General features: G+C 42.0%; 1 protein-coding gene across 2 annotated transcripts; it reads right to left on the bottom strand.

Moving 5' to 3' along the window:
* Positions 1–1553: 1553 nt before the first annotated feature.
* On the bottom strand, positions 1554–20622 carry kdr (kinase insert domain receptor (a type III receptor tyrosine kinase)). 2 transcript variants are annotated; one of them, XM_038716498.1, is made up of 30 exons: positions 20331–20622; positions 19376–19469; positions 19079–19281; positions 18365–18486; positions 17023–17191; positions 16587–16726; positions 16047–16224; positions 14864–14981; positions 14521–14687; positions 14266–14422; positions 13242–13362; positions 13012–13120; positions 12551–12895; positions 11968–12114; positions 11750–11881; positions 10051–10157; positions 9451–9586; positions 6951–7055; positions 6732–6845; positions 6191–6279; positions 5738–5900; positions 5542–5633; positions 5313–5435; positions 5112–5223; positions 4923–5022; positions 4723–4828; positions 3438–3583; positions 3255–3339; positions 2435–2520; positions 1554–2301 (listed from the first exon to the last, which is right to left on the bottom strand). In XM_038716498.1, exons 1-30 carry the CDS (start codon positions 20395–20397, stop codon positions 2085–2087), a joined length of 4050 nt encoding a protein of 1349 aa, XP_038572426.1. In that variant the 5' UTR covers positions 20398–20622; the 3' UTR covers positions 1554–2084. The 2 variants fall into 2 exon arrangements, with proteins under 2 accessions (XP_038572426.1, XP_038572427.1); XM_038716499.1 differs by having other exon boundaries at positions 17023–17188.
* Positions 20623–23526: the final 2904 nt, after the last annotated feature.

The raw sequence follows: 23526 nt of genomic DNA, 5'->3' as shown, positions 1-23526 counted from the left end.
GTTATTTATCCATCATTTTAGCAAACTAGTTCAATGATTTGTCTATTACTTTTAATGTTAGCTATCTGTTTAAACTTCTTTGTTCACTTGCAAATTTTTTTCAGCATGGTGTTCAGACGTTGTAGCTGACTCTAGTTGTAGATATATCTTTTTTAATCAGTTGTTTTACTTTCTTTTCTTTTTTTCAAATAAATTGAGCTAGGCCTAATTCACTATCTCACAATGTACCTCCCTGGCACCTAGAATGAGTGATCTGTTCAGGGGGAGAGCATACTCTCCTTGATTTGGACGTTTCAGATTATCCTCACTACCTACACTGCTGCTAACAATCTAGTACTGGCTACCAAGTGTAGCAAGGGTCTGTCTGTCTGTCTTTAGTTATGCCTGTTTATGTCTGGTGAGCGGGCAGCCTGCTTTGGCTGGGTGTGTACCATTACATTAAGATTATCTGTGGATGCCAAGGTATTTCCTGCCAGTGCAGAGCTCTGCCTTAAGCCTGTTTGCACATTCCTGAGGAAATTAAACTGCGTTCCTTCTGTAGGCTACAATATGTGTCATTCCTTTGTTCAGAGACTATGTCAGGACACACCAGCAAAAGTGTCTGACATGAAGCATTAGTCTTGTAAATTCTGCTTTTATCAGCTTGGTAGCTTCGCATATATCCACTGATCTATTGGCAGGCTCTGTACAAAGGTAATAAAAATCCACCAAACAGCACCTCTTAAGCTCACTAACACCTTATATCTGGTCTGTCTTCTTTTTGTGTGTGTGTGTGTAGGTATGTCTGTGTATGTGTGTGTGTTTGCAGCTTTACAGCAGCAGAGAGCACTGTTGCTCAATTATCCTTAACCAATAACAACACTGACATCCTGGATCTTCATTGGAACTACAGAGACATTAGGCTGTCCTCCAGGCCTCCTCCAGCGGTAATGGGGAGGATTTTCTAAATTTCCCCCCCAGTATTACGTGTGGAAGTGTGCAAACAGCTCTGCCAAGGCTACGAGTCATTTCCTATCGTATGCTATAATTAGCTATGTTTGCTCTTGATTGCAGAGACAATACATTGTGTTGACATGCACCCAGCCTGACCAGCACCTTTAGGTTTTAGGCCAAGCCTCAGATGCTGCAGTCACAGTAATATTTCATGGCACAACAGTAAACCAGGGTTAACAAAAGTTATAAGTCTCAATTTTACCTCATAAACATTTACTATTTCGCGAAATGAGATGTTCACAAACTGTGGTGACCGTATAGTTTTTTTATTCTCCCAAACCTGCTTTCTAAATGTGCCCTTTACTTTGTTTGTTGGCATACTGGCTCCCACTGGCCTTCGCTGGGGCTATTATGGGCATTGTGTGCTGAATACAACTAAGAAAATATCCAAGGTTGGAAGAGCATTGTTCCTATAGGACACACAGACAATGACCAAGGCTGAGAAAGTATTGTTTTCTTTACATAAGACACAGTGAATGGAAACGAGAGGTGCATGATACAAAGAAACAGACCAATAGTGATGAATTCGAGATACTTTCCATGTCAAACAACACACATGGTCTATCTTAATCTATGAGTATTTTTATTTTATAAAACTAGTTACATTTATTGCAGGTTTAGTAATACACTTTCAATAAAATACTGTAAGTTATATGCATAAAGGGACTGTACAAATTGTTCTGATTGATCTGAGAAAAACTGTTTCCTTACCAGGCATTCAGTGTGCCAACAAAATAAAAAAAAACTGAATCTAAAAAGAAAGAAAGAAAACATTTGCTGATTCAATCATCTAAAAAGTTCAGATGCCATTTGCCTTGCAACAGAGGAAGTGGGTGGATTGCGCCTCAGGAAGTAGGCTTGTCCTCGTGTCTCGGCTCCCCAGACCTTTTCCTCGCTGTGTAAACATGATAGCAATCCTCCGGCTGTCCAAAGAGAGCTACGCTTACAAACTTATCATACAACCTTCATTTTTTCAACACAACAGCAAACCGAGTGTTGTCGTTGTTCCTAAAGTGTGATACCTGTGGAAAGTAAACGAAATGTGGTATAGTGAAAACACTCAGGCTGAAGTTGTTGGGGAATGTGTGGGGTCAGACAGGTGGCGTGCTGTAGCGGATCTCCGCATTGAATTTGTCAGGCGTTTTGGACAGAGGAGGCTTCTTCAGCATGTTGTGCTTCATGATCACCTCCTCGTTAGCATAGATCGGGGTGTCTGTGTCGTCAGAGTGGTACCCTGACTGGTATCCACTTGTCTGATTGGATGACTCCGAGGCCAGAGACTCTTTACTCTTACAGCGCAGCAGCTGGCTGAGGAGAGACAACAGGAATGTAATGTATTTCTGATTTGAAGCTAAAAAACAAATCAAGAAATGTATAATTATTATATGAGTAGTAATGGGCAAAATGTAACGTGAGTTATAAGCTGATGCTTAGTCCTTACCTGAAGTTGGGCGTAGTTGTAAGCTGTTGATTCAAACCCTTTACCTCCTCTGATGAGAAGCCCATAACACTGTCTGTGTGACCCTCCTGCAGAAGTGCCAACAATTGAAATTAACACTGCTGGTTGGTACCACAGAGAGAAACACTGGGATTAAATGGGACTCAATCATATTCTTTAGTTTGTAAAGGAGGGCTGCAATTTACATTATTGATTAATCTGCTGATTTTTTCTTCTATTAATCAATTAATCATTTAGAAAGTAATGAAAAATGACCTCACAATTTTCTATAGCCCAAGGTGACATCCCCAAACCATCAGTCCAAAGATATTTAATTTACAATCACATGAGAAAATGAAAAGCAGCAAATCCTCACAACTGTTGAGCATTTCTGCTTGAAAAGTGCTCGATCAACTTATCGTTTTGACGCTATTGCAAAGATCGATTAATCTCTAAATATTTGGTGGTTAATTTTCTGACAATCTTTTTTTTTTACACCATGTGTCATCTAATTTCAAGCAAATCATCTTTAGTTGTTATTTCTACTAAGCTACATGACAAACTTCCCCTTAAAAAACATGAAAAATATAAAAGTAGGGACTCTGTAGGTTCCTTTTCTGTTTTTCTAAAGTGTCAGTTTCTGATATCACAAATGTCAAGAAGAAAACAAAAAATGTATGTGTACCAGTTTATAGATGAGGAAATTACTGTACAGCACAATAAGTTGTCAGTTATTATACAAGTACACCTGTATAATCTAATGCATTCCAGTAAAAACGTCCTGTCATGTTCACATTGTGTCGGATTAATTCAAGACACCCACCATGACACTGCTGTGCGCCACAGGGATGTCCTCAAACATGTTCATGCTGAGCGGCCGACTGCACCTCTCACTCTGCTGGGACAGTCTGCACACAGAAGTTAAGTAAATGAACAGGATTCACCACTGAGTATTTGAACTTTAACAAGTGATACTCGAGAGTGAGAGTAAGATAATCATGCTGACCCAAGGGATGGCGGGCTGTCGTAGTGGAGCTGAGCTTCCAGGTTTTCCCCACTTTGGGGCCTGCTGTAGGGGATCCTGGGGTCAGGGGTCACTGGAGATCCTTCTGCCACAGTGCCTGCTGTCAGAGGGATGTAGTCCTTCCCATCCTGGAGACCAAGAGAACTCTAATGAGATCAACTCAAATACACACGGGATCAATGAATTCCACTCAAATGAGTAGAAATATGAACTTACATTAAAGCCAAAACAATGATGACCATGATCAATTTAAAATAAAGAGTTGTGGAAGAGGTACTCAGATCCTTTACTTAAGTAAAAGTAGCAACACCACAGTGCAGAAATACTCTGCTACAAGTAAAAGCCCTGCATTTAAGTAAAAGTACAAAACTAATAGCATTAAAATATACTTAAAGTTGGAAAATAAACGTACTCATTTTGCAGAAGAATGTATATAATATTATTGGAATATAATCCTTGATTTATTACATGTACATCACATAAATACTGCAGCTGGTAAATGTGGGTCTCATTTCAATTTGTTTGTACATACATACATGTTTAATATATTGCTGGGTAGCAATGGATCGATAGTCTTATTGATGTAATAATAATAATACCATTTATTTGGTCATTATATTTTGTAAATAATAATAAATAAAGTAACAAGTTATCTTTATAAGTGTAGTTAAAGTAAAAAGTATACTATTTGCCTCTGAAATGTAGTGTAATAGACGTATAAAGCAGTAAAAAAAAAAATGGAAAAACTCAAGTAAACTAAAAGTATCTCAAAATTGGACTTAAGTACAGTACTTCCTTAAATGTACTTTTTTTGATGTAGCTAGCATGCGTCAGCCTGTTTTTTTTCTACTTCTACCTCAGGCAATGACTTCCTAAACTTCCCAGAATGACTTGGCAATGCTCAATGAATGGGTGTCAACTTATCGTAGTCAGCTCTGCATTATTCAGACACACAGGGAACACTAACAGACTTAACAATACCATAGTGAAAGACCGGCACGGAGAGATCCTACCAACGAAACTGCCTTTGATTGCATTGTGGATTGAAGCTGTTGTCAGTAAACTGGTACATTTGCCTCCTGTGTGACCAATTTCCTCTAATTGCTGACTGCTGAAAGAACTTCTCAACTCAAAACAAATGACAATACTTCATTGACCTTAATTGTTCTCTGCTGTTGAACTATATTTTGCCGTAGCTGTGATTAAAATACCTAAATGCTGAGGTTATTTATGGACACAGTAGACATTTGTTTGGACCCAAACAGACCTGTTGAGCACTGGCCTGTAGCAGGTTGCCCAGATGTTCAACCAGTTCTGTGAATGTTGGCCTGTCTTTGGGACGTTCCAGCCAGCAGTCCAACATGGTCTGGTATCTGTGAACACAAGTACATTAGATCTCAGTGAGATGGTGGATAGAGTTACATTTCTGTGATGTGAGGAACTGCATTATGTCAACTTTCCCCTCACATCTCAGTGGTGGCGTATTCTGGGGGTCTCATCCTGGCACCTTCCTTAAGCCTCCGGCAGAAAGACTCGTCAATGCAAACACCCGGGTAGGGAGAAGCCCCTGCAGGAGATACGACAGAGGTGATATTGCAGGTCCAAAGTGGTCATTTTGTATCTAGAGTTATGTGTACTTGTGATTTCTAGGCTTACCCAGAGAAAAGATCTCCCAGAGAAGGACCCCGAACGACCAAACATCACTTTGTGTGGTGTACACCCTATCGAAGATGGTCTCAGGAGCCATCCACTTTAGAGGGAGCCGCGCCTGTAGCAAGATGAAGATGTAAGTTTCATTGCCACACAGACTTATCAATTGCATGATTGATCATCTATGTGTCAGTTTGGGGGACTTACATCCCCCTTGCGGACATAGTCAGGGTCTTTGTAGACATCTCTAGCGAGGCCAAAGTCGCAGATCTTCACCACATTGTTCTCTGAAAGCAGGATGTTTCTGGCTGCTAAATCTCTGTGGATACACTACAGAGCGAAAAGAAATGGTGGAATTTACATGCATGTTGTGATTATCATCTCCAGTTTTGGATGTCTACATACCATACACACAGATTTCTAACTGTAGTTTCACCTTGCGGGAGGACAGAAACTCCATGCCTTTGGCCACCTGGAAGCTGTAGCTTATCAGGTCCTCCATAGTCAGATGGTCATCGTCTGAGCTCTCTGTGGTCACATGATATAGTTTACAATGATAAATGTGAATGTGAAAAGTGTCCACAAGCAGAGAACTGGTGCAAAAGTGAAAACTGTATCATTTCTGGGTTCACCTTCCTGAGGGTCCACGTTGCTGCCTGAAGCTGTGTCTCCAGCTCTGGAGCAGACAGCCGTTCCCGTGCAGATGTCCAGCTGGGCGATCTTCCCCAGACCCAGATCCCCTTCGGTCACATCCTCCTCTGCAGACACCCACTTCTGACTATCCACACGCTTTCTCTGTTGACCACGGTGAAAACACAGACATCAGTTAAGAAAATTAGGAGAAAAAGTTGGAATCCTAAAAATATTTTATTCAGGTTGCAGGTTTTGTTTGTTGGATCACAATATCGCCCATGTTAAATGCAATCTGTGGATTAGTAATGGAGCGCATAGTTGTGTAATCTGTCTGTGGTCAATGACTGTCTGTGGTCAATGTGGTCAATGGGTGCTGCGGTCTGGATCCCGTGTAACCACATCAGAGTGTAGGCTGCAGTTGACTGGCTGCATCAGGGTTATACATCATTTACCTTGTAGGGGCTGTACTCTCCACGCTTGCTCTTCAGGTAGCTGGAGAGGTTTCCATGTTTACAGTACTCTACAATCACCATCAGTGGTCCTGCAGAGAGAGGGAAGTCCAAAGAGGCTAAGGATCAAAGGCTGATTTTATGAGATGTGAGGCTTATTAGAGAGAAAGAAGAAAAAAAATACCAGCCATCCCAAATACACAAACATAACTAAGTGTTTGAAAGCAAGGTGTAATTAGGTCAGGGAACGCTTGCTAAGTTCCATCACTAGCTCTCATTATGAAGATAATTAATCAGTAATAATAATCCTTATTTGTAGAACACTTTTCAAAAACAAGTTACAAAGTGCTTTAACAAGTGTAAAGAATAATACAAAAAAAAAGATAAGAGCATGAAAATTTAATATAAAATGAGTAAAATACAATAAAATAAAAGGGATAAAATAAAGTCAAATAACACTGCATGCTCAGGACCCAAAAGAGGACAAAGTAAATAGGCCCGTCTTCATGTACAGAACAGCTATGTGCTTTGCATGGTGACTCACCTCCAGGCTTCGTACAGGCTCCCAGCAGGTTGACGACATTGAGATGATGTCCGATATGAATCAGAATTTTCAGCTCTGACATCAAGGCCCGGTACTCACTAGACGTGGCTCCCTCTGCAACAAACAAAGATCCATTTGTGAGAGATACAAGTGTGTGCGTTTGAAGTTTGTCCATTGTACTGTCTGCGTGCATGTGGAGAAATGTGGCAAAAGACTAACCCTTAAGCATCTTGACTGCAACAGTGGTGCACGTGGTAGCTTTCTCTATGCCAAAGGCAGCTGCTTCTACCACCTGACCAAACGCTCCTCGTCCCAGTGGGTCACCTTTAATGCAAAACATTTACACACAAATAACGCCATCAGTGCCAATATTGTTTTTTCAGATGTAGTAGTCCTTCAACAACACCACCCATGACAAGATATGCTCATTTTCATAGATAAAGTTATGTAAAACTATTAAAGCTGTGGCGGCATTGCTGTAGCGATGGCAAAGTCACACCACTAGTCCAGACTGAAATATCTCAACAACTGGGGGGGGGGGGGGGGGGCTGGGCCCAGTTGTTCAAAAGTAATCTGATGTTGGACAACACATGCTCAAAATATCCACAGTGTATCTGTGAATAATGTATATTTGCGTGTTTTTCTTATATATGTTGTGGGTCAGATGGGGGATTTGACTGTTTAAAGAAATTTCAAATGGAAGGAAATGTGTTATTTTATTATACAATTTCTATTCTCTACAAATAAAAGCAACCCCATGCTGGCTGTTCTACCTATTGGTCTTTTTTTTAATCAACAGTGTTGTGATATGTAGTCCCATTTAGAGCGCTGGAAATCCAGATTTGGTAATCCTGAAAAGTTTGTATCCGGATCAGGGTGAGCCAATCCAATGTTGCTTTGAAAAACCACCAATAGTTAACAACAATAGGTAAATCTGATAAAAACATACTTATATTTAAAAAATACAAATGTATCAAAACTAAAAAGAAATTTGGCTGACTGAACAGCAATGCTCAATGTATATTGTACACATAGGCCTACAGTAGGATGGCAGAACTTGCCCTATGAATGTATGCCAAGCTGTGTGTGAGTAGGCTACACATCTTAGCTTATGAATTATGTTTTGTGTTGTAATTGTTTGTTGCACCTTTTAATGCCTTGATAACAGGGGTAGGGGGCTCCCACTTAAAGCACTGTGGCTCAGGTTCAGCCATTTTCACCATCATGATGGATGATAGCTTTCCGTCCAGAGCCAAAATATAGAAAACCATCTCTAGTCCTTTCCTTAGTTTCAGGTAGCCAAAGCTAAGCCCATTGGTGTTAAGTAACAAAGTAGTACTGTAACTACTTAAGTACACAAGGTATTTGTACTGAACTTGAGTATTTTCTTTTCATGCCACTTTCTACAACTTCACCAAATATTGTACTTTTTACTTTATCTGACAGCTTCAGTTACTAGTTACTTTAAAAATAAGCTTTTTACACATAAAACATATGAAGAGTTAAAAAAAAGTTTATACAAGTCCAGCTAGTAGAACTACATCAGTTAGGCTAACTGACAGACATTTATTTGGCAACGGTTTTGGTATTAGTCATTTTTCATGTAAAAACATTTCATGGTTCCAACTTCACAAACCTAAAGATTTGCTGCTTTTACTTGATTATTAGCATTGTGAAGGTGTCACTTAGGGAACTGTGACAACAATTCTCACTATTTTCAGAATTTATTACAGTTGATTAATGGAGAAAATAATCAGCTGATTAAAATAAAAATAATCATTAATTGCAGTCTGATACAAAATAGTTCAACCTAAACAAACTACATTAATGCACGAGGAATAAGAATCTAATGATATAATATATAATAGTATACAGTCATATGGAACACTTTTCTTTCTGCTTTGAGTAGTATTTTATCTAGTATTTTTACGGTAAGGCATTGGTACTTTTATTTTATTTTTTAAAGGATCTGAATAGCCCTATTTTACTTTGCTCACCCCTGGCTAAAAAAGCAAAAGCTTCTGGTTGCAAAGAGGTTGGAGAATTTTTGACTACATCAATAATCACTTTGCACGCATTTGTCTATACTCCCCAACATCAGCTGTTCTCACTATCTTTGATCACAGGCAAGTGATTTCGTGCAGGAATTGTAAAATCAAAATGATGTGGGAATCTATGTTGCCTGGTAACTAACATGCTTGCGGCGCGATCACGGAATTTACCCGGAAACAACACATTTTAATTTCTTATTGGCTTAACTTCTCTGGCATTTAGTAGGCTACAGAGAAAGCTATGAACTCAGCACAAAAATGATCGTCCATTAATTGAATTAAAAAAAGTCATGCTTTGAAGTCTAGATATTGGAAATATATCTATGTATCCATCACCTTTAGCTTTCAATTTCAACGTTACTTGCTTGTTAACTCATTTTTATACACTACACAAGCAATATGCTGTATATACTTATTTTTTTAACCAAATTATAATTTTTGATTTTTTGAATTAGCTGAACTACTCTATAATCTTTTTATACATACCCTGGTACGTAACTGCAGAAGAACCCCTGGGGTACGATTGGGAATCACTAAACAACTCCTTTCTAGCTGTATTTAAGCACAGCTGTGCTTTGTTGAGTAAGTGTACGTGGTAATGTACCACCACTGGATGCAGATGCTTGTTGTCACAAATGTGTCTGGACTGAATCAAATTTGTGTCTCACCTAGCTTTAGCCTGTCCCGAGGGAACTCCCATTTGTTGGCATCATATGTGAGCCTTTCACACTGCTCGTCCGTGGGCATGTCCTCTGAGTCCAGGATCATGGACAGATAGCCCGTCTTCAGTTCCACGCCGTTTGGCTGAAACAGAGAGAGAGAGAGTGTGTGTGTGTGTGAATTAATGAGTTGGTATTTGTCTCAGCCCTTCCCTTTCATTACAATAAAACTGTACATCAGTTTTTCAGTGACTCTGGTACCCCTCCAACAGAAGGGGCCCAATCAGTGCAGCAGGTCTACGTGACTTATGGGAGCAGAGAGTGGCCCTGTTGTTCCTGGATACAAAGGAGAGCGACCACTTAGAACCAGGCCAGTCACTTTTAATCAGTCATACACCCCTACAGTGTGTGTGTGCTCGTGCGTGTGTGTGTGTGTGTGCTCGTGCGTGTGTGTGTGTGTGTGTGTGTGTGTGTGTGTGTGTGCTCGTGCGTGTGTGTGTGTTTTAGCTGTGCGCTTCATTTTATTTATTGTCTTCTAAATTGTGTGTAACTGGAGGGAACATTCAAGGAAAGAAAACTATGGCAAAGTGAGGATGAGGAAATTCTTACTCGCTTTCTTCCACGGATGACAAAGACAATCAGTAACCAGAAAAACATGGCGATGACCACTGACCCAATAGGAACAATCAGTTCCACATTAGTCTTTTCCTCTGCACCTAGAATAAACACAACAATATGAGTTGCAGGAGTATTCACAAACAACCGTATAATAAAAAGTGTCAAGGAACAGATCATACAACTAATTTGACAACATTTGGGGCCCATTCTTTAGGGGAAAAAATGTGGGACAGTCACAGTGGAATGTCGATTATAATTTCGGTTGCGTGCCTTGGCTGCACTGCATAAAGTTGAGACAGGTTTGTCATTGTCTTTGGCATGTACACATGTGTGTCTGTGTTTGGGTTGGAGGAAGGAGGCTAGAATCTGGACTGTAAGCAAGCTGATATTTTATCTAGTCATAACAAATGTTCAGGACTCAGCATGAACAGCTACTGCCAAAGACAACTTGAAAAAGGCCTATCAGAGCCATAGTAGTGTGTAACTACATGCATGCTGTAATGAACCGTGGCTCTCTGGTACAATTAAGTCATTCAGTCAACATGCCTGTGACTGAGGCATCATATAATTGTTTTGATGGACAGTCAGACATCTGTTCTCATAAATATCAGGCTGTAGTATATAATATTCAACCGCTATTCTTACGCCCTTCCTTTTAAATTGCTTGCTCTTCCTGTGTGTTACTGCTCTGTAAACTCCTTCATATACAGAGATGTTCTTGTTAGCGGGCCTGTCCTCTAACGCCCTCGTTAGCAGGGCTGGCGCATGAGCTGGGAGCTGCTGGAACTGGGTCTACATTCTGCTGGCGGGGAACAGGTCACGTAGGCCCTGGTTCTAGTTAGCACGTTTGTTTGTTTATTGCAGTGTCTCTGTGTTCGGGACAGAAAAGGGTGGACAGGAGTGCAGAGGCTGCGGCTGCGGCAGGGCTGGCCTCTCCCTTTGTCCTGCAGTCTCCTCATTGTTTTGGATTTAGAAACTCCCTGGAGGATGTGTGCTAACTGGACCAACTTCCTGTCCTGAGGAAGCAAAGTTATTCTTACTCTACATCTTTGATATTAAAAATGTCGTATGTGTGATGTGAACTGTTGAAATCTTGATGCCAGATATAAATACACTGTCTTTGTGGGTATTGTGGGTAAATGGGGTTAAGGCTAAACATTGAACTATGAACAATATATTCTTTACTATCAGCCGTGGATGTAATACTGAATGGACCTACTAAACATAAGCACAGGGCGCTAAGGAGTCAGTGAGCCCTGTGCCAGAACCTCTGTTTGAAGTTACTGGTAACATTTCTTGTTGGAAACTACATCTACTCTAAAATCTACTAAATGACTCAAGCTTACTACAAAGAAACACAAAATTACTGCAAAGAGAAGCAAAACATCCACAAAAACACACAAAACAACTAAAAAGGACACAACACGACCAAAAAAGACAAGTTTACAAGTACTAAAAAGCACAAAAAATGTATAAAGATATGCAAAAAAAAAACCCACTAAGAAACAAAACAACGACTATTTTCTGTCTGGGGGTCTTTAGCCTATATAGAATGGGTGGGGAGCTTTTCCATGTCTGTGCCATAGGGGCCCATTGTCTCATAATTCATCTATGCTATCAGCAAACAGGAAATACTACATCATTGTACGCTGACACAGACCATTTGGTACCAGTACAGGCAGGGACTGACCTTCAGTAGTCAAAAGGGCCTGTGAGGTGTCACAGCCACGGCTGTTACATGCAGTGCAGGTGTACAGACCACTGTCCTCCTTCTTCACACGCTGAATTGTCAGAATATGGTTGTGCTGGCTCAGAATCACACCTGAAAGCAACCCATATTGTCTTTTTAATATCTGAGGCAACTTCTGAAGTGAGTCCGTGTTCACTGAAAAGCCATGCAGGTCTCACCTGAGCCCTCCACCACAGTGTGGTTGTTTTTGGTCCACACCACTGTTGGGCTTGGCATCCCTGTAGCATCACAGTGGAGATTGATCGTTGCACTAATGTTAACTTTCTGATCGGTTAAATTATTAAGGATCCTTGCAGCCTCAAGACCTAAAATCAGAATCAAAGGAAATTCATATCAAAAGCACATAATTGTTGACTCTTGCAAACATATCCTTTCTTTAAAAATCTGAAACAATCAGTTTAAATTGTGAGGGAATGATTATGAGTCAAGAATTTCAATCTCAATCAAATTGTTCACTCTTAATGCTTGCAGAGATTATCCTATTGATATATTCTTCCTTGTCTAAAGATAGTGACATGTGAAAATAGTGTAGCTGCACCTAAAACTACAGGCATTAAGCACCACCTGAAAGATTAAAGATATAATAAAGTGCCTCTTTAACTGTTTTTGCAATGCACAAACCTTTGAAATGTATGTCACTTACAATGAAATTATGGTTTTCCATTGTAAATGATCAACTTGTAGGTCCTGAATGGCATAACATTTTCAACCAAAAAACAGGGAATTGTAAGTTTTTCTTACTTTTGAGAGAAAGGTGGCGTAGCAGGCAGGTTTTCTCCTGAGTCTTGATGTTTTCCACCTGACAGGCATACAGACCCTCATCATGACGGGACGCATTGGGCAGCGGCAGCTCCACAGTCACATTAGTGCCCTGCTGGCTGGACAGCACTACATGCGACAGGGGCCTCAGCTGCAGAGCCAGGGAGCGACAGGGCAGCACCGACGCAATCTGCTCCGACTTTGAGATGTTGGTCACACGAAACCAGGCAAGGTTTCCGTAGATCAGCCTGTCTGCCTTACACCGCAGAACCACATGGTCCTCCTCTATGGGCTCATTGGATGGAGACACGCTCACCTCAAGGCCACCTACAATGTAGAGATGGACACAAGAATGAGAACTGGCATGATGAATCCAGAAAAGTAGTCATGATTACAGGAAGAGCCCACATGAGACAGAAATAAAGAAAAAGCACAGTGCTCACGTGTCACGTGGAAAAAGATGATGCGTGAATCCTCTCCTACTTTGTTGGCAGCCGTGCATCTGTAGAGGGCATGGGCCTCAGCTTTCTGAATCTTCAAGGAGCTCATTTTCTATGAAAATGAATTTACTTTGTGAAAACGTGCACATCAAAATTCAACATCCACTGTTAGGATTCTTATGTTGGTGGACTGCAGCGGAAATTTGGGTGTAATCAAAAGGAATTTTTTTTACCTTTTGACAATGATCAGTGTCAATCATAATTCTTTCTACAGGGTGGTGACCAGTGCTATTGCTGATATCTCTCCAACCTGTACACCCCGCTACCTGTAACTCAGACTTAATCGCCCCTGACCTGTTGGAGAAAATAAACAGAAACCAGGTGAAACTAACATATCTCGTAAAGATACTTTTTTGTTTTAAAACATCCTCCAATTGACCATTCATTGTAGGAGCAGTGCTACACTCCTGCAGAATTTCCTCTTTCACTCGGATACACACCAAACACATATTAGACTTGACTTTTAACTACTATGGTCATGTATTTATTTTTAGTTGAGGCACTGACAAACTGTCAGTCGAAATTAGGAAACAGGAATGATCTGTCGAGTATTTTGTACATGATAACAAGGGAACGAAAGTATACAAGAAGAGGCAGAGCTTCAGCAGGAAGAAGCTCTTTCTGTGACAGAGACCACGACGGGAACAACAGGAAACATAGTGGAGGACCGAGGAAGAGCCCCGATGTGTAGGCAGAAGATAAGGAACCTGCTGATGGTCAAAAGCAGCCATTCACACACGCCTCCTCCTTGCTATCAACACTCGTCAAATTACTGAATACCTGAGGAGGCTGTTGCGTAACCGCCGAGAGACCTCCTGTCTGTGTATTACACAGATAGAGCTGCTATCTTGAACAGCAGATCCAGAGAGGTACATGGCTTGTAGTAAAAATCTCTGATTGTCCAAAATGAGTAAACACATCCCGTTTAGAGTGAAGTCCTCCTAAAAATGGACATTGTGAAGGGCGTGAATCACATCCGCTGATCTGCATCAGGTCAGAGTGCGCTATTATGGTCTCTTCTCCTGTTTTTGTCAACATCACGAAAGCAGCTATTTCTCTCCTAAATCAACAACCTGTTGACAATGAGTAACTAAGAAGCATGTGAACACTGCATACACAAAAGGAAGTTGCACCCTCCCACACACACACACACCCTCTCTGTGACTCTGTCTCACACACTTAAGACCGACGACTTACAGGAAGGCCTCTGGACAGTCCTCTTTAGACATCCACTGCCACTGGATGTGTGCAGGCGTGGGATATCCACGAGCGGTGCACCTTAGTGTGGGGCTGCTGCCGTATGGGTACACATCAGTGTCCACCGCCACCTCCTTTTCAATGATATGAGGAGGCACTGTAAAAGAAGACATCAAACAGTTACCACCACATTCTCTGGATTAACAGCGTCAGACAGCTCAAGAAAAAAAAAAGGAATGAACGGGGAAAACATGCCGTTGACCAGCAGCTGGAAAGAGCATCTCCGTTCCTCTTTAGTAATCTTATTGGTCAAGACCATTGTGTAATTTCCTGCATCCAATTCTGTGACTCCACGAATGATGAGGGCATCACTTCTCTGTTTAATTCTGTAATCATCCTTCAGTGGCAGGCCATTTTTTAACCTGAGCAGACAAAGAGGAGTAATGTTACAAAGTAATCTGTAACAGGTCACACTGGAAGATAGTAACGTTTGAACATGTTGTCAAAGCTATCTAGTATGCAATCAGTTTGCTACCTGTACGACGAAGTGTTACCAGTACTTCTTATTCTACAACTCGGTCTTCTACTGTGAACATACCATTTAAAGCTGGGGTCTGGGTAGGCTGAGTACTTGACAGGAAACATGGATGTTGGATCTCCCACATTTACCTCCCAAATCTTGGTCCACGGCTCTTTTATATCAATGAAAGGCTTTTCTGAAAACACATGGCAAATCACAACATGTTGTTAACGACACAAAGCATCAATATTTCAAGATTCAAAACATAATTGCCAGTTCAACAAAGCTGATGGGAATTTGATTTGGTGAGCTCACACAAAAACAAATGTGTTATGGTATAGAGCCCTGAAACTGACAAAATGTAGTCAAATGTTATCAGATAAGTCAACAATATAACTGAATACATCAATAAATTATACTTTAATTAATAATTATATTGGAGCATAAATCAAAATGTAAAGCCCTATAACCTAATCAGTTGGTAAAATCAATTCAACCTTAATTTATTTTCATCTTCAATTTATCTTTCCGGGCTCATTTTCTTGAGTCCACAAGGTCATTTAATCTAGGTAGCTACCTACCAGTGTGTTTAGCCACCAGTGTTTTTGGCTAGCTAGAGTCTCCTCGATCGCTCTGCTGATGTCACACAAAAACACATGCATACACGTGCGCACGCACTGGACCAACCACTGCTCTGGACATCCATGTATCTCACTATCATATGAGCATTAAGAAAACGTGAAATGTTTTGAGAGGAAAATATGGAATAGATAAATGACTAAACTGCAGCAAAAAGTTGAGGGAAAAAAGGTGTGAAAGTGAAAGCTAGTGAAAGTTAGTTAATAGAAGTTTGGGTTCAGTTTATTTTATCAAGTAAGTGGTAAAGGAAATACATACTGTATATAACATTTTGCTTTTTAAAGGAAAGTAGCTTTATTTCCTTTTGGGTGAGGACAGGCAGCTACATTTTGTGAATATACTGTAGCAAAAAAAAACTTCAACGCCAAATGAAGGCAGGTCTCTCCAGTAACAGTAAAGCATGAAAAAACAGCATACCAACTCACCTAGTGCAGGGTCCATTGTTTCTAAAGCATGAAATGCCATGCCAGCAGCATGTATAATTTTTATAGAAGATTTTCAACAAGACAATTAAGACGTCATATTCCTCAGCTGTCGTCAGGAGAGGAAAAAAGTCATGCTTTTGTAGCATGAAAGAAGTAGCGAAACAGTTACAACAATATTATGTTTTCACTGCACCTACCGTACACTTTAAGAAATGCTGAGGCACTTTTCTCCATCTGCCCACTGGATGCAGTGCAGGTGTACTCTCCGGTGTGATCAACTGTCACGTTCTCCACAATGAGTGTGTTGGACAGCTCCAGAGAGTTCCACAGCTTCTTCTTGTGGTTTGTTGCGTGGGTACAACCATTCATGGAGGTCTGATGTAAGAGACACACATCAGAAATACAGTTTGTCTGTGAAACAGACCATTTAGAACATATTGCCATTAGGTCCACTAAGTTTATTTTGTTCTGACTGAATATTAAATGTAAGCAGGCAAAACCTGGCACCTGTCACCTTTGCACTCTGACCTGGTATAGAGATAAGCTGGAGGATTCCTGAAAGCAGGAAGTAAAGGATATTTGCAAGGATGACAGGAAGTGAGATCCAGCACCTCTGGTATCTCTGTGTGTCTTCAGTGGTATGTAAAATGGGCTGATTAAAGGGTCACATGAGTCCATTTAAACTAGCATACAAGCACATTAACCATCACAGAGTAAGAGCAGAACAGGCCACTGACCAGGGCCTGACCAGAGTGCGTCCAGTTGAATTCGATGCCCACATTGAGCTCGGTGTGGGCAGTGCAGCTGAGAACCAGCCGCTCGCCCACAGACAGCCTCACTTGCACAAGGTTCAGGGTGAGGTCATAGATTTTGTATCCTGCGGAAAGGGGAGGGAAGACAGCAGTCAGTCGACAGCCTATTGTTGTCCTGAGACTACAGACTCTCTCTCTCTCTGCACCTACTCTCCCTCACTCGCTCAGTACTTCACCGAGTCCCTCTTTCACTTATTTTCAGTGTCTCTCTCTCTATTTTTCACACACACAAGCAATATCCTGCATTAAGGCATAGGTTTTTCACTAAGGTATTCGTTCAGTTCAATAAAACACATACACATAGATTACGTCTACAATTTTGACTTCTACAAGTGATTTTCTGTGTGAATGGTTTTCTTACCGACAACAGCAGCAATGTAGAGAGGGGACTTAAATGTCTCATTTCCAATCACAGTCTGACAGGACACAACACCGGCGTAGCTGATCAGATGACTGGGAACACTGAAACCCATCCTGGCGTCCCACAAAGAATCCTTCCCATCGGGATGAAGCTCCTTATTTGGATACTTCTGACAGACACAGAAAGGTAGTGATGTTGAACATGGAATTTTAAAATAAAACCATCAACACTAGTGCATTTCACACATGAGCACACTTTTTACTTTTTAAAACAAAAGAAGCTCAGTAAACTGATTTGGAACTGATTAGCAACAGGCTGATATTAGTATTTTTTAGTATGTTAGCTTTAAACCACAATAAAATTATGTTTGTCTCAGTTCCACTGATTTAAAGGGGCACTCCAGTTGTTTTACACATAGAGGTTAGTTTTCTCATCATGAGGAGAACAACTCATCCGTACCAACATTTGCATACTGTCCAGTGTTGGGTAGTAACGTGTTACTGTAATATTTTTACTTGTCCTAGTAACTAGTAGTGTAAGGGATTACTATTTCCAAAATAGTAATAATATTACAGTTACTAATCCAAGTAACGCTGCATTACCAGAATGCACCATCTTTGTCATGAATGCGTGATTGCGTGGCAGGTCAGGGGAAGTTCAAGTTGAGCAGCCAGACCTTATGTTGTTCAAGGCGCTAGTCAAAAAGCTAAAGTAAAAATGGAGAACGAGGGAGAGAGGCGTTCTTTTGACAGCTGCAAGTATTGCCATTATTGTGTCACCTTCAAAGATGCAAAGAACATTGTTGTGTGTTGTAAAATTTCAACAGTTCTACATCTAATTTATTGAAGCAACTGTTAAAGCAGCACAGCAATGTGAAACTTAGCCTATAGAAAGAAACACCGGCGCTGACTGGGAGGCCGCCATTGCCAGTGATGCATGCACTCGTCGAGTGAGAAAGTGGCGTTAAGCAACATTCCATTTTTATGAAAACACTGAACACTGCTCTTATTAATGCATGTGCAGAAAAACAGTAGTGGTTCAAAAGTCGGAGTGACTTGCTTTATTTGTTATTCCAGCCAGCAGCGTAAAGAAAAGTTATGTGGGGGGTGGCAAAGGCAATATGGTGACGTAACGTGTAACGTAACTAGTTACTTTTAATACACAGTACTAAGTAAAGTAATATTATTAGTTTTTAAAGGAGTGATAAACAAAAAGTAACTGATGGTCTGGACTCCCTGTCTGCTGTTATGCCTTTCATCCTACAGAAGTGACTCCAGCTTGTACCACACTTTAGATTTTACCAAGAAAGAACACGAAGGGAACAGAAACAACTCTTCCTTACAGTGTGGAGAGTAACGTTGAGATTCTCCACCGAGCCTCTGCATGGTATCACCACCCTCTCTCCCTCACGGATGAACACCACCTCATATTCCTTCTCAGACGGCACAAACGGCACCCTGTAATCTAAAAATCAAATCAAATGCACAAACATCATTTATGGGTTTAAATTCAGTTAGAACAAAGTGAAACACTGACAGCGCCGCAGCAAGGAGGTGGAACTGGCTACTCTTCAATTATGACTGGTCATCTCAAATGTTCTTGTACATACAACTGGATGTTTGAATAAACACATTGTATTAATTTACAATTTACAACTGTGTGGTAGTGTATCCATTTTGTATATGTGGCTTTAACAGTAGGGGTCCTTTAGTGGCCCCAGCAACACAACATATTCTGACTTTCACTCTAATTCACTTTGGATGATCCTGATCACTGTAAGAAAGAGATTGTTTTGGGTTACAATGTTGACAGTGTAACTATCTGTAGTAATATACTCATAACCCTTTAACAACATTGATCTGATCTGACAGTGGGTTTGTGAACCACAGTGATACATAAAAATTTTTTGTCTGTATAGCTTAGATCAATAAATACTTCGCTTCTCTGTCCAAAGCATAAATGTCATGCAGTTCTTCTGTATAATACAAAATCACAATATAACACAGTATCATGCCACTCAAGCTGCACTCCAAAATAAAGTTAAAGTGAGGTATACCGTTGACAAACACATGAGCCGCTACTGAAGTCTTGCCATCTTCGACTCTCATGTTGATGTAAGAGCACTGGTACTGTCCAGTTTCATTGACAGTTGCGTTGAGGATCCGCAGTGTTGTGCAGAAGAGTCCTGATCCACTGCAGTCACTGGTGGAGAAGCGAGTGCTTGTAGGAGGGGTTGTCCACCGCAGGTGCTGCCGGCCTCTGCCAGATAGAGAATTATAGGTGTTGCTTTTGTGCGCTGTGTTTAAAGGGGTCAACGAATGGACTGAATTTAGTAAGGTATATTTCTACGTACCTGCATGTTAGTTCCAGGTTGTCAGTTTTGTTCATCCTGTGGATGCCATAGATGTTCAGCGTTGGTGGATCAGGCATAAACCGCAGTTCAATGGCTGGAGAAATCAACACCACATGTCAGCCACAGCAAAGACAAATCAAACACGATCAACAGTGATGACATCAGTATGTACAGCCCTAACAAATAATATCTACATAGAGGGGTGAGAGGTCCTTAAAAATGTTTACACGGAAATCAAATCAGGTCAAAAGCACAATTTACAATACTGAGAAAACTGTTTTGTAACTGGCTCTCTGGATAATCAGGGTGATTTTTCCATTGCGGCAGAAAATGGCGGAGCTGTGTCAAAACAGGAAGCAGGGGAAGATGGGCCGGGTCAGGCTCAATAGCCCAGCACAGTGTGGCCTAGGTGGGGTTCCTGTTTCTGAGGATACACGCTGCCCACCACCTCCCTGTGAGGCCCTAAAGCACATTGTGTTGTATGGAAAAAACACCAAGTAGGCACTGGCTGACCAAGCAGACATTGTACAAAAATGCCTTTTTTTAACTCACTGAACACAGGGATCCTCATGACTGGTTGAAACAATTTTTTCTTTGTCAAATAACCACATATTTCCCTCCTTTAACTCATGGTATATCCCTTTGTGCATAACATGCACAACGGGATATGTACTGTTCTCATATATTATATGAGAACAGAATTGAGCTGACACACACTAGTTTTTCATGCTCTTAACATTTTAAATGAACCCAGTACACAGACTTATGTTACTGTTAAAAAACCACAAAGTATTCAACAAGCCATAGTGACAACTGAGGAATAGGCTACATTAAACTTACAGAGAAATAAAAAAAAAAAACAATCTGGTAGAATTTATTATTGGCAATTTGATTTGTTATTTAACTAAAGTCAATAGTAAAGATAGATGATGAATAGATGAATGTATTCTCTTACCAGAAACACAACTGATTTCCAGAATAATGCCAAATAGTGGAATGAGGGAGACTGCCGGAGCCATCATCCCACAGAAGACATGGACAGAGTCCTCATGAACATTCAACACAAAAAAACGTCAGTGCGGCAACGATACTTCCTACACGCTCAGTACAAATCCATTGACTTCTAATGCGTGATATTCCACTCCGGAGAAAAGTCTGTGAAAGTCATGAAAACAAGCGCCAGCAGAGCAGCTGGGTGTGAAGTGCGGCTGCGTGTGTCCCCATGGAGCTAAAGCTGAGGATGGAGAGACGCGCTCCAGCCGAGCCGCCTGCAGGGGAGGAGGAGCGTCTCTCTCTCACTGGAACTAAGAGCGACCACATGAGAGAGACATCGCTGGGCCCAAACACTGACCTTTGATCAGAGTTTCTGCGGTAAACTGCTTTCGTTTGAATGTTAAATTGAAGTGAGCTAATCTCCCTTCTGTAGAGTTGAAAGATGCTAGTTTACACATTAGCCAGGACATAACCTCTACATAAAGTGATATTTAATCGGCAAGTGAAGTCCATGGGGCAGATTTATCAGTAGCGGAAGACGTCCTCATATATTTTACTTAAACCAAAAATAGCCTATTTATTTTACAAAATCCCCCATTTATGAATATAGGCCACAGCCTATTATAGTACTGGATTATAATCATTGATAGTGTCACTTTAATGTTGCAGCTGGTAAAGGTGAGTCTGATTTTATTTAGTTTATATGCTGCTGGGTAGTTTAGTGTATAATAATAAATCATAATGTTATTTGTGTTATACTTTGTAAGTAGTAACTAATGCATTGAACACCGCAATTTTCGCCTCAAAATACAAATGGCAAATCCATGAAAGATCCTAGTATTTTGTCACCCTACCCATGCTACACAACTCTTTGAATCTGAGGCTCAGCTAGAAGCTCAAACCAACCATTTTTATCCATACCAAACACACATCAAACACCAAGCATCAAAATGAACTTATATCTTAGCATCACAACATAAGTCGCTCTGTAACTACTGTACATGGCTGCAGTTATTGCCTTCTAGATATTTCTCATCTCATCCTATACCGCAGTCCGAACACACCAAAGAAAGCTCAGCTCCAGCTCTGATCAGCTGTGTAGCCCAACTCATATACCTGAAATCACAAAACTCACAGTTATTAGCTGGATAATAATAACAACAAACGCACCAATAGGCTATACATTTACAGTTACAACCGCTGACTTTTGCCGTTTTTGCTGTTTTCGGTCCAAAAACAGCTGTTTTCTGTGTGTGAAATTATCGCCGGGGCCGCCATCTTGGTATTGAGCAATCAGTGAGCTCTTAGGTTCCCCTTTGAGGGAACTCAAACTGCGTCGGTGACGACACTATGGGAACGCCTCTGGGCGTGACAGGGCTGAATCATGAATGAAACTACTCCAATCCTATTGGTGTTGCTAAAACGGTAGCGTGTGACGGCGTATATAAGCACGCCGGCACATAGGACACATCAGCTTTTTTTTTCCTATTCAGCAGGCACTCCAAGGAAGTTGTTGTTTTACCTTGAAGTCCTCACGAAGCAGAAGAGACCATGTCTGGTAATCAGTTCCGACAATGTGTTTTTCCATGCCCACGCTACATCACGGCTGGGGATAAACACGAGATGTGTGTTTCCTGTCTGGGGATGTCACACACCCAGGCAGCTCTTGAGGGGGCTGCCTGCAGCCATTGCGAGGCCCTGTCCCTGAGGGTATTGAGGTTTCGTGTGGCTCTCTTTTCGGAAGACAGTCAGATGCGCTCTCCCCGTGGCTCAGGCCCCGCGGTCGCTGAGGCGTCGCGGCGGCTGCGGTCATGGGGATCGCAGCGCGTTATCTCCAAGGGTGTCGGGACGGCTGAGGCCCTCGTCTGCTGACTCCGCCTCCCGTCTTCCCCGTTCGGGAGCCCGTTTTTCGGCTTCTCCCGCCCGAAGTATGAGTCTGGAGAGGCTCGCACAGTCTGATTCTGAGGAGTTAGACGTGCTTGGCATCATGGAGGATGACTTCATCAGTCTGCGCCCAGCTATGATGAACTATTGGAGGTGGTGACGCGGGCTGTGGCCAAGTTGAATATTGATTGGCCACAAGCGGTGCAGGAGTCGCAGGCCAGCAGTAAACTAGATGAGCATTTTCTGCAGCACCGCGCGCCGCCCCCGCACCGATCCTTGCCATTTTTTCCTGATTTGCACAATGAGTTGTGTAAATCATGGAATAAACCCTTCGCTGCATGGCTGACTACTTCCCCTCTGCTGGATTACAGCAATGTGGCAGAGATGAAGCAGCGTGGCTACGGAGCGATGCCTCGGGTTGAGGAGGCATTAGCGAGCTACCTCTCTCTCACCCATCATCTCTCAAGACGCCGGCGCTGCCCACCAAGCCATGTCAGGCGACATCCGCTCTGGTGGGCAAGGCTTATATGGCGGCGGGTCGAGCTGGTGCAAGCCTGCACACTATGGCCATCCTGCAGGCATACCAGGCCGATCTGCTAAAGGACTGTGACCGGGGGCGGGGGGCCTCAGAGGAGGATATAGTCGAGCTTCGTTGAGCTACGGATTTAGCGCTTTGAGTCACTAAGGAGACGGCCCGTTCCATTGGCCGCTCTATGGCAGCATTGGTGGCCACGGAGTGCCATTTGTGGCTCAACCTCACGGGGATCCAGGAGAAGGAAAAGGCTTTTCCTCCACTACCACCCAGACTGGCTCATTCTGGCTCAGTCTCGAGAGTTAGCGGTTCGGCATCGAGATGTCATCCTCGCCCACCTTCATGTCTCAACATGAAGAAGAGCGTGCTGACGCCCGCCCAACGGACTACATACCTAGGGGTGGTGATGGACTCAACGACGATGCGGGCCCACCTATCTCCTGCACGCATCGAGTCCATTTTGTCCACAGTGACCAGAGTGAAGCTAGGCCGCACCATCACTGTGAAACACTTTCAGAGGGTGTTGGGTCTCATGGCAGCAGCGTCCAGCGTAATACCTTCTGGCCTGCTGCACATGAGAGCCCTGCAGTGGTGGCTAAAATCCAAGGGATTCTTCCCAAGGGGAAATCCGTTCCGTCTGATACGGATTACGAGCAGGTGCCTTCGTTCCCTGTCAGTATGGAGGAAACCTTGGTTCCTATCCCAGGGTCCTGTGTTGGGAGCGTCATGTCGGCGGACAATT

Source organism: Micropterus salmoides, unplaced genomic scaffold, assembly GCF_014851395.1.
Source record: "Micropterus salmoides isolate LMB-PRFRI ecotype aquatic unplaced genomic scaffold, ASM1485139v1 Ms_hic_scaffold_13, whole genome shotgun sequence".
NCBI classification, from domain to species: Eukaryota; Metazoa; Chordata; class Actinopteri; order Centrarchiformes; family Centrarchidae; genus Micropterus; species Micropterus salmoides.
Note: the sequence above shows the minus strand (reverse complement) of the source record. Positions and strands in the feature narration are given on the sequence as shown.

What these genes read in the sequence shown, in the direction of transcription:
- kdr (XM_038716498.1), bottom strand. Translation starts at nt 20,397, where the DNA reads ATGATGGCTCCGGCAGTCTCCCTCATTCCACTATTTGGCATTATTCTG. An exon ending in TCATCCGTGGAAGAAAGCGA is followed by an intron (nt 9,587 to 10,050) that starts GTAAGAATTTCC and finishes TCTCTGTTTCAG; the next exon opens with CCAAACGGCGTGGAACTGAA. An exon ending in GACAGCCCGCCATCCCTTGG is followed by an intron (nt 3,340 to 3,437) that starts GTCAGCATGATT and finishes TTCTGTGTGCAG; the next exon opens with ACTGTCCCAGCAGAGTGAGA.